The 11,910-nt window shown below is 40.1% G+C and overlaps 1 protein-coding gene across 1 annotated transcript in view; it reads right to left on the bottom strand.

The window, feature by feature from the left end:
- The window catches only part of MPP4 (membrane palmitoylated protein 4), a 40,149-nt gene that overhangs the window by 13,878 nt on the left and 14,361 nt on the right, over positions 1 to 11,910 (bottom strand). The window contains exons 11-15 of the mRNA XM_029933283.1: positions 9,478 to 9,542; positions 6,976 to 6,993; positions 4,420 to 4,458; positions 2,463 to 2,483; positions 407 to 421 (exon numbers count right to left, since the gene is read on the bottom strand). Of these exons, the coding sequence (XP_029789143.1) occupies positions 407 to 421; positions 2,463 to 2,483; positions 4,420 to 4,458; positions 6,976 to 6,993; positions 9,478 to 9,542 (158 nt within the window). The remainder of the gene's footprint in view (positions 1 to 406; positions 422 to 2,462; positions 2,484 to 4,419; positions 4,459 to 6,975; positions 6,994 to 9,477; positions 9,543 to 11,910) is intronic.

Raw genomic sequence — 11,910 nt, 5'->3', positions numbered from 1 at the left:
ATAGGCTACAACACAGCCTGCTTAATACCTTTCCTTAAATTCCACCTCTATACTACAATATGCTTGAGGTCCATGCAAAAAAGTAGCTACCTTTTATGTAGGAAATGGATGATTAAGTCTTTGGTGTTGTAAAAGCAACTTCATTTAAACATAACCACCCCCACCACCAAAAAAAAGAAGAGAAAAAAGAAAAAAAAAAGTAAAGCAAATAATAAGGGAAAAGCCCAAGACACACTTCCTATGGGGGGAAGAAAAAAAAAAAACCGGCATGTAATTTCTGTCCTTGATGGAATGAAAATACATCTTATCTTAAAAGGTATCCTATCAATACATGCTCATTGAGGCACTGAAAAATCTTAAATGTAACTCTGTTTGGCTTACCCAGGAAATAAAAACAAACAATTACCTTCTGAAAGTTCCTCTGGATATTTGGGTAAGTGAAAAAACAGACATGAAAAAGTTAAGTCTTTAAGAAGATCGAGTTGGCCATCCACTAAAGACAATTTACAGAAGTGAGGCATCCACGTCACTCTTAGAGAAAGTTCTACCTTGGGCAGGCCTGGTAAGGCAAATGAACATGCAGCGGGGGACTCAGGAACTCATGGGCTTGACTATGCTACTCTGAGAACGATAACTTTTGCTGCAGGTCACTTATTTATATTCTCCCTGAAGATTTTATCTAGGAAGACTCCTCTCTACTGGTTGGCTCAAAATGAGGCTTGAGAGTCAGCGAGAAATTATAGGAAGGCAACAGATTTGAGCCTCCTCTTCCTTCTCTCCCAGACGACCCCTCACTGGGTACAATGACACATGTCCATCTCCAGTCAGCCCATTGGAGACAAGGGAAACTGAACACAAAGTGCACTGTTTTCTTTGTTTTCTAGATATCTTGAAACATCCATGATTTTTGTTACTTTTTTTGAGTGGCATTCCTAATTGGACTATATCATCATCTCCCAGAGAAATTCAAGGAGGTCACATGATACTATATTCAGAAAAGAGTTGAAACCAAAACTGAAGAAATGTTAACTGCCTACTAAGAGCTCTAGGTAACAGAATTAAGCATCATGAATGAATATCAAGAGTTATTTACTGAGAAAGGCACCTGGGTTATAAAGCAGGCTCTGCGCTGACAGCAAAGAACCCCGTACGGGGGCTTGACTCACGAACCATGAGATCATGATCTGAGCCGAAGTCAGATGCTTAACCAACTAAACCACTCAGGACCTCAAAACTAGAAAATTTATAAAGAACATAAATGGCAAGTAAATAACTTAGGTGCGTAGTTTCCAACTCCATATGTCTTAGTGCCATCTTTTCATAACCAATATTTATAGCAATCTATTCTTATGAAATTAAATTAATATAATCTACTGTACTTAATTTTAAAAACTAATACAATGCGCTAACTGTAATATAAAGAAAAAAATTAAAAAGAATTAATTTATATTTTTAAAATGTGTATTTCAAAATATAAATCCTCAGGCCTGACATCTCTAGAGGACATAGGAAACTATTAGAGGATTATACCTACTTATAATGAAGAAGCATAGATTAAAGGAAATGAAAATATTCCTTACATGAAGTATAGAAAAATATAAGGGCAAAGTAACAGTAGATGCTGGAATAAAAAGTGCTCTGATGAGTAATGACAGACCAGGCTTACTTGTATATAAAAGGGAAATTGCCTTAACTGAAGTACAGATAATATACCAAAGCAATTATAGACTGATGAACTGGAGAAAAGGAGGAAATATCCTTGGGAGCCATTGAGTAATGTTAACATGCTCCAAGAGGTTGCCAGTTTTTCAAAATACTCTGTGAGATCTATTTCTTTACTAACGACATCAACATTACTCTGAGAGACACACACTTGATACATATGTGTCATCAATAATAACAAATAACATATTAAAGAAAAAGAAAATAATCAATCAGTATAGATACCTCACTTTCCAGTTTATTTACTATCAGTATGGAGTGGGCAGAATGTGTGGAGTAAATTAGTGATTGCAAGGCAATGTCTTTAATCTTGCTCAAATGTCTCTCTCCATAGTGACTGTCTTCTAAACAACTGAGCTTTTCATACTATGTCTTATGAAGACATGTATCACTATTATGTATTAAAGAACTACTCATTTATATTTGTAATGTGTTCAAAATAGGACGTTCAAAATATTATGCAGGATGGTCTCAAACACTGCAGGACATCTGGCATTCCTGAGTCCTACCAGTTAAAGGCCAGTGCCCCAAATCAAGTGTGACAACCAAACATGCTCCCACAGAGCTCCAGAATGTCCCCCAAAGAAGCAGTGGTTAAGGTAAAGCTTACAATATCTCACAACTATACTGTTGAGGTATTTAAGCATTTATTGTATCATATTCCTAAATGTGTGTTTAAACTATACCAAGTCTAGAATACACTCTTAAAAATCAATACCAAATACTCTATTTTTACTTACCAGATTCAAATGTTTCTTCATCTATGGTTTCCCATTGGGACACAAAAAAAATCAAATGTGTTATTTTATTACTATCCATATGGAGCCTGTAGTTTAACAGATGAATTCCCTGACCCTATGCTTCTGCATACACACCAACTTTTAAAAGTCTTTCCTGAATCAAGGCCAAGTCAGTGGTGTCTCTACGGCATACTGAAACCGTAAGTGAGATCCGTGGTATTAAGCAGCTAGGCTGTGACAATAAGCAGGCGTGCTGCAGGAGGTTATAATAAATAAAATAGAAGAGAATAATTAAATGTAAAAGAGGCTCAGAGGGAAGGGAGAGGTAGTACGTCATGGGAAACTCCTGTGGATTGTCAGATAGTGCACCGCTTTGCTGTTAGAGTGCTCGCAGATGGAGGAGGCATGCACCCTGACTGAAGGTTTGGGGGGACCATAAACAACAGGAATGTGGCAAGGAGAATGAGTATATAGATGGTGTAATTGGATACGCTTGTATAGGCAACAAGGAAAGATTTTATATAAACCAACTTTGTCATCAGTTAAAACAGTTCTTTTTGCATTTTTAACAGATATTGAGGATGAAGAAACTAGAATGTAGGTGGAGAGCAATTTGAAATATACAGCAGCATTACCCATGCCCGCGTCCTTGGATCAGGCAGTGCTGCGTCTAAGGTTTACTCATACCATGTGAAACAACACGTCTACAAAGCTACTTGTTGTAGCATCGCTTGTAACAGAACAGATTGGACATAACTCAAACGCCTACTGACAAGTGATTGTATAAATGCACGATAACTTATTTAACCAATAAGCTGTTAAAAACAAGGGAAGAGGCTCTTTATATACCAAGATGGAATCACATACAATGCTAAGGAAAAAAGCCAGGAACAGAATAGTGTGTGTAGTGTACCACCAAAAAAAAATCTTTTTTGTTGTTGTTGTTCTTTTTAAAGGTGTTTTTAAAACAGTGGTAAGGATGGTGGTGGGGAGAGAAGAAAAAATATACATCATTGCCTTTATATGCAAGAATATGTCTGGAGGGATCGGGAAGAAACTGAGAGCAGTTATTGCCTCGAGAAATAAAACTGAGTAGGGGAGAAAGGAAAGGTAGGAACTCTATACTTCTGTAGTTTTTGAATTGTAAAACATGTGACTGTGTTACCTAATAAAAATTGTAAATTAAAATTATAGAGAGAAATGAATATTAATGCAAATTAAAAAAAACTGAATGTGTACCTGGTTAAATAAATATAGTGTCAGCATTATTCTGTAGTTGTTCTGGGAAGTATGTGTGAGTATTTAAAATATCCACAATTTAAAGATTTCATATTCTTCTTTAATTTCTAAAATCTAGATTTGCCCAGAAAGCCAAAACAAATTCACCTAACCGACCAAGAACTCTTCAGCTACTGTTCCAACAACACTCTAATGATTCTTGAGCCAATCTTCATTATGCCACTAAATTTGGAAAATCTTTTCCCAATTTACAAAAAAAATTAAGTGTAAGAATGTAAAACTTTTCATATATTTCTCAAAACTTTGGAACCCACTACTAATATCTTTACTAGAATCCACCAGAAGATGGTATCAAACAATAACAAGAACTATATGTTGCTTTTTAAAAATTTGCGTTTCAGTATTTTATAGTATTTCACAAAAAGCATGGCGGTTTCCAGACATTCCACCTAAATGTTACTGAATGTAACACCAGAGTATTACTGAGTGTTCCTGTGATCACTGCTCTCTAGAACACTTTCTAGAAGCCTGGAGACATTCCCACAGCTGTGCCTTCCTTCCAAATGCCAGAACCGCAGAAAAGAATGTGGGAATTTATTTTACACATTTCTTCCAGAGGAAACCTCTGGCCCCATTTAGCCAACTCTGCATCAGAGAATCTACTGCTGAAGTGCTTCGTATTCCTTCTGGTGGTAAATCTATCAAGAGGACATGTTACCTGCTTCCACACACTTCTCATCAATCTTCATGTCGTCTTCTATACAAGAGGATAGTAAGGGAAGAATAGAATTTAAAATGTATGAGTTTCCCAATGTAGACTTATGCCAGCAAAACTCAGACCACCTTACCGTAACACTACTCTTACAACGGAGAGCTAAAAAGGACTCCACCACATGAAATGAAAATCTATGGTATGGAAGCCTACATAACATAAAATGGTTAACGCTTTAAAAACCTTGGCTTTATGAGTGAACAAATCAGTTTACCTCGGGCCTTAGTTTTCTGTCTATAAATGGAGATGGTAGTAATACCTCCCATATAAGTGAGGATAAACTGAAATGATGTATGAAAAGCTCAGGTGTATGGTAAGCACTCAATAAATGTTAAAATAATAAATAATAATATATAAACACATAATATATAATTATAATATATAAAAATAATAAGTAATAAATGTTTGGAAATTAATTATTTTTACATTTTGCCCAGATATATATAAGAAATAAGAGACTATAACTTTTAAGAACACCCAACCTAATATTCAAAACCCTCTACAACCTGATCCAAACCCAGCTGTGGAGGCTGCTGTCCACTTCTTTCCCTCACACGTCTTACACTCCCATCACCGTAGCCACCATTGTTCAGTCCTCTGTGCCTTGGCTTATGCTTTTCCATTCACCTATAATGCTTCAAGGTCCATCTCAAACACTAACTAAAAGCATGAACTCTGCCATGAACTGCATAGCGTTTCCTTCCTTGAACTCCCTGCTGCTGCGCACATACTCTACCTTGTAATACAATCATCTGAGTATTTGTCTGATTTGTCCCCCTAGGTAGCGCCTTGAAAGCAGAAACTGTCTTGCTAATTTTTACATATTTGACAGAGCTTAGTACAGTGTCTTGCACAGAATAGGTACACGATAAATTATTTATTAAATGGAACTGAATTTTCCTTTTACTATAAAAATAGTTGATGTAAATGTGTTTTAAAAAATAATTTTTTTCAGCACTGGACATCTTGTGCATAACATAGTGCCTAGCACTTCCTAGGTCATAAGTAACTAGTGGTTTAATAAATGTCTTATCATGTTCCAAAATAATAATCTGCATATTAGTATTCTCAAGTCATATAATTAACCTGTCACCACCTTCTTACAGACCATTTCATTAACTAAGGTTTTTAAATAACTTATGCAATATAAAATTTTTACAAAATAATACTGTTTTATAGAGATGGGGCACAGAGAAACAAGTATCATAGCTGCCATTCAATTCCTCATAATTATTGTTTTTCAGATCAGTATTTTATAACAACAGTAAATTTATTAGTTCCTAAGACATAACTAGAGGTTTTGTGTATAGGGGGGGTTGTTTTCTGTTTTATTTTCTTTTGTTTAGCAAAGAAAAACTATTATTATTCCTGTTTGTTACAGAGGACATGAGTGATTTTCTAATAACAGCACAAGTAGCCCTGATTTTTCTAACTTGCAACTCTGGGATCTAAGACAGACACTAATTTTATTCTCTCAAAATCAATAATTCCACACTATTGGCAAAGGGTAGGTATCACGGGCGGATCTGTATCCCTCTCGAATTTATATGTTGAAGTCCTGTCCCCCATGTGACTATATGTGGAAACAGGGCCTTGTAGGTTGAATGAGGTCATAAGATTGGTTGGGACCCCAATGCAAAAGGACAGGCAGTCATCTGCAGGCCAGCAGGCAATCTCACCAGAAAGCAGACCTGCTGACCCTTGATCTTAGACTTCTGGCCATCGGAACTGTGAGAAAATAAGTGTCTGTTGTGTAAGCCACCCAGTCTGTGGTATCTTGTTATGGCCGCCTGAGCCGAGTAAGACAGCGGGCTTGTGCCCCACCAACACCTCAGAGACCCTGGCTCTCCAAAGGCCTGTCCACGGTCCCCTTTCCGTTCCAGGACGGAGCAGTGGGGGTGACTAGGGGACAGCTCTTCTCGCTTCTCTCCCCCTCCACAAGCAGACAGCATCTTGCTTTCTTGCTTTTGTGAGTGTGTGTGTTGGTATCACAATGAGTCATCCGGGTGTCTGGGCGTGGAGACGGAGAGAAGCGCTAACTGGAGGTTCCATTTGCCCTGGAAACAGAAGTTTCCATCCAGACTACACTGCCTGCAGCATCTGGCCATTTTCTTACCTTCTTTGGACTTCAATCTTTTCATCCATAAGATGGGAACAATCACCAATTCCTTACAGGGTTGTTTTTAAGGCAGTATGTGTAGAACAGCTGACACAAAACAGCAAACCAGTTTCACGACTTTTACTGAGTTTTAACCATGTGCTGCATTTAAATGTTTTCTCTCTTTTCTCCTATTTCTCTCAGTGCTAGGACAATTACATCATATGTGCTTTCTTTTGACTGACATCTTTTTATAAATTAGGATCTTAGTGACTGGCACACTACTAGGTATATAGGAAGAGCTTAATAAATAGCTAAATTGAATTGAAGTGAATTAAGAAAACTATACAAAATTTCTACAAGACTTGGGAAATGAGGGGGTTTTTTCAAATACTATTTCTTACCTTCTTCCATAGAAATTGCTGGGTACGCACAAATAATGGAAGAGGGAAAAACAGAAAAAGAGTGAGAGAGAGCACAATAGTTAATGCTATAGTTTTTCAGATAATTTATAATAAGAAAAGTGAAGTGCCAAAATTAATTAATGTTCTAGGATTAATCTACAGAAATTTGGTAGAAATTTAGTAAGAAAATGATAAATAAATTTCCAACCCTATAGAAACGAATACATTTATGAATCTTGTTGGAAATGGGGATTTTGCTTCTGGCACATCCTACTCCCTTCCCTCCCTAAAGTTCTATAAGGGCTGTATTCTATTCATTTCTGAATTAATGCACTTAGTTCAGAATATTTTAGGAACTCAAATCTTGACTGGAATCAAAGGAAGAGCGGGAGGAAGGAGAGAAGGAGGGAAGGAAAGGATGGAAGGAGGAGGGAAGGAAGGGGAAAGGAGTAAAGGAGTGAGAGGAAGGAAAGGAAGAAAAAAGGAAAGAAAGAACAGAGACAACTTAACTGTAAGAGCATCTTTAGTAAATATGTTTATGATAGCCATCTGCAAATTTCTAAGTAAGTCTTGTTAAATAAAAGTGCCTATACTTCCTAATAACCTACTCCTGAAATCCCTCATTAAGCAGAAAGATACAAAATAATACATATTGCAGCAGCATCTAAAACAGTTAAAAAGAACAGGAATGATCTAATAGTTTAGAAACTGATTATGCTCCATCAGAAACAACCCTAGAAGAGGGGACCGTTTAAGTCAGTGGCTCCACCCTTGCGGTTCCTGGACTTAGAGATTTGTGAGTATAGGAACAGGGGCTGCAAACTATATTTCAGGATGGGCTTTTCCAAAGTCTAATGTAACTCACGCTTAGACTACAGGAGCAAATTAAACATCAGCCAATGGTCCTACTAGTTATCAGATGCTGATTAGAAGCTTCATTAGTGGGGTACCTGGGTGGCTCAGTTGGTTAAGGGTCTGACTTTGGCTCAGGTCATGATCTCCCAGTTTGTGAGTTCAAGCCCCACATTGGGCTCTGTGCTGACAGCTTAGAGCCTGGAGCTTGCTTCAGATTCTGTGTCTCCCTCTCTCTGACCCTCCCCTGCTCATGCTCTGTCTGAATTAAATAAGCACCTCAATCTAGTTTGGTGAAAAACAAAACAAAACCCTTTTTCAAAACACAAAGAAATAACTAAAATATGACTATGAAGATCATATCATGAAAAATGTTTCTGATAAAATGTTAAGTTAAGTGGAAAAAGACAGGGACGCCTGGGTGGCTCAGTTGGTTAAGCATCAGACTCTTGATTTTTGCTCACGTCATGATCTCAGGGTTCTTGAGTTCAAGCCCCATGTCAGGGTCTGTGCTAGCAGTGCAAAGCCTGCCTGGGATTCTCTGTCTCCCTCTCTCTCTCTCTCAAAAATAAATAAACATTGCTACTCTGAAGGACTTATAAGAGGGTTTTCTTCTTTCAAAAATGTCTCTATAGTTGTCATCATAAATTTTCAAGAGAAAAAGAGAAGAAAAACGAATTTGGGGCTTAGGTGAGTAAGAAAGTAAGGACTTGCCATGGGCCAATCGGTGACACTGACACTGTTGTCTGCTTTAGTCCCCTTGCAGCTCCGGGTCCAGGCCCCTCTCCCTCCTGGCACCGCCATCTCCTTCCTTACTTCCTTTCGGGGGGCCTGGTGAGGGCCATTTCTGAAAGGACCTTGCTCAGACAGTTCCAGCCGAGCTCTGCCAAGCTGCAGCCTGTCCTTTAAGGCAGTCAGTAGCTCACAAGCTTTGCCACCATGGATACCTTTATTAACCATTCCTCCAGTGCTGTTGGAATATTACTGTCCAGCAAGCAAACTGCATTGATTAAGCAATAATTCAGTCCCATGTTTATTCATCAAAGGCACACACCACTGTTCATCAGAGCCTCTGAATAGTGTGAATTCTTTTTTAAATATTTGTTTATTTTTGAGAGAGACAGAGGGTGAACGGGAGAGGAGCAGAGAGAGAGGGAGACACAGAAACCCAAGAAGTCTCCAGACTCTGAGCTGTCAGCACAGAGCCCAACGCAGGGCTCGAACTCACAAATCAGAGATCATGGCCTGAGCTGAAGTCTGACACTTAACCGACTGAGTCCCCCAGGCGCCCCCGAATAGTGTGAAATTTAGCCCCCCTGCAGAGAGCCCACGTGAAGGCTTGTGTGCAACCTGTTCGCCTGCATATGTGTAATGTACAGGCTAGCTGTACACATCTCGGGGCACTCAGAGCTGGGGAGCCATCCTGGAAGGTGTCACCCACACAGGGACATTTGCATTTTTATAAACTGAAAACTCTTATAAATCCAAAGGGATGAATGTGCAGAGTAGGATTTCAAGTGGCTGCTAGGAGCTTATTTGGGCAGTGGGGACAGTCAGAGAGCCTCTCTTGGGCAGGAAGCCAGCCCAGGGACAGAAGGAGCAGGCTTCCCTGCAATGCACACGCCGGGTTGGAGGTATCAGCACACTCACATATGGTGGATTTGAGGTGGGTGTGAGGCTGGTATGGCTGAGACCACCAGAACTCCCGCTGCTTCCTATGCACAGAGAATTACACCGTGAGGAAAACAAAACAAAGCAAAACCAAGGTTAACCCAGGTGAAATATAGCCAGTGTTTCCTAGAATCCTGCTGCTCCTACCCACGTGAAAAGGGAGATTTCTTTTCCAAACACATTGTCAAATATATAGGTTTTCTTATCACATTTTTCCTGCCTTATACATTCCTTTCAGAGCAACTCTAACTTAGACTGAAAAATCTGGCCAGTGACCATGAGTTCATGGGCCCCACAGCTCAGTGACTGACCCGTGGGCTCCTGCCTCTCCATCAGGCTAGCCTGACTCACCTGGTCTCTGAATCTTTATAGTGTGTTCCGGTTCCCCTCCCAGGCTGTTGCTGCTCAATCCCTTAGAGCCACGTGGATTTCAGCTCCTACTGCATCCTTTCTTTGTGTGCTAATCCCATAAGCCTGTCATTGCTGTGGGCCACTTGCAAGATCCCCACCTGAGCCTCCTCATGGCTTTCTGCCCTAGAGCATAAGGCCTTTATCCCGTTCATGTCAGCACCCCCACCCCCAAAGCTTGGGTCATCCCTTATCCTCTGCACGTTGATCCCCATAAGGCTCTGTCCACCACCCGCCCTCCCCAAAGCCCTTTTAGACACCCCATGGAAGTCAAAGTCAGTCTTCAACAAAACCTCCCAGACTTGAGCCTCTACTGTGAGTGGGTGAGTCCTTCGCCTTCTTGCTTTAACGGAATCCCAGGTCTCCCAAGGGAACTGCCCCCCAGCACCTTTCAAGAGGTGCTTGTTTCCTCTTCACTGCCAATTGTGGGCTAGGAAAACAGCTCTGGGGCAAGGGGAATAGCTGTTAAGTAGCTTTTGCTGATTTCTTTCCTGCTGGCTGACTTGCTCCGCCGTGGCCATGAGGAGAGGTGCATATGGGCTCTGGCAGCTGCCTCCCACACACCCACCACTCACTGCACTTGGCCTTCACCCTGTCAGCCTGGAGGTGGGGTCTTTGCCATCCCTGGATTACACCTGCTAGTTCCCATGCTCTCAGCATGATTCTGTTAGGATTCTCAACAATTCCATTAGGCATATAAATGCCCTTTGAATACTCTGGACTCTTGGTTCCTTGATCTCTTGCTTTCCAGTTCTCAACCAGAACTCAGTTTACCGCAGCCACCGCCTCCCACTGTCATACCCCAGACCTTTCCAGTATTAATAACTCAGCCTCAACTCCCAGCATCCCCTTCTACCAACACTTCCTGCCTTCCCAGCCCCAATAATTTCTCAATTTCCTATGGACCTATAATCCATTGATCATACTGTCTTTCCATTGAGCCTTACTCCCTCATTTCCCTCTTCAAGAACTTAAGCATCATGGTCCATCATTATAATCACTCCCATAGCCCTATCTAGATTTACTGTTAAATCCAATTCTGCCTGTCAGGACCTGCCCCCCAAGGAAGCTGACCAGAATCATTTCAAATGTTTGATATTTAACCTAAAGTGGGTCCTTAGTGCTGATCAGACTCTATTACCTAATGCATCCACTCACATGTTCCCATAGAAATGTTTTCAGCATTCTTCCCCTCTCCTTCCCAGCACTTCTTTACCCACCCACAATCTCGGCTTACAATATTCCTTCTTTCTGAGAAAATCAGAGAACTTCCACAAGCTCCTGCCATATCATCACCCTCAACTATGCCCACACATTCTTGATTCTCTGCTGTTACTATTACTGTTTAGGATCCTGTATAAGGTCAATGCCTCTACTTTTATATGGTTGACCTTTACACAGCCCCGTTTACACATGGGTTTTTTCCAATAAGTACAGTACAATACTGCAAATGTATCTTTCCTTTCCTTTTGATTTTATTATTAATATTTTCTTTTCTCTAGCTCACCTTGTTATAAGAATACAGTATAAAATACACATAACATATAAAATACATGTTAATCCACTATTTATATTATTGGTCAACAGTAGGCTATTAGTAGTTAAGTTTGGGGGAGTCAGAAGTCACATGCAGAGTTTTGGCTGCACAGGGGGTCAGCACCTCTAACGCATGTGTTGTTTAAGGACCAACTGTACTAGATCATATGTCCTGTCTGCTCAAGGACATTGATGACAACAATTCCTTTTTCTCTGTCATAAAAATTTGCCCTCTTACTGGACTGTTCCTACCAGCATTATGTACCTCATCTAAAAAAGTTCTTTCACACCACTCCCCTTTCCTCTCCAGCTACTTTTCCATTGCTCTGCTCTGCTTTGTACTAAAATGTCTCATGCCATCAATTTCTTCAAATTGCTTTTATGATTGCCATATTGCTAACTCCAATGGCTAGTTCTCAGTCCTCATTACAGCAGCTGCCATGGTTGATCAGGATAGTACACTGTCCT

Source organism: Suricata suricatta, chromosome 3 (assembly GCF_006229205.1).
Source record: "Suricata suricatta isolate VVHF042 chromosome 3, meerkat_22Aug2017_6uvM2_HiC, whole genome shotgun sequence".
Classification (NCBI taxonomy): Eukaryota; Metazoa; Chordata; class Mammalia; order Carnivora; family Herpestidae; genus Suricata; species Suricata suricatta.
This window is presented reverse-complemented; position numbering and strand designations above follow the sequence as displayed.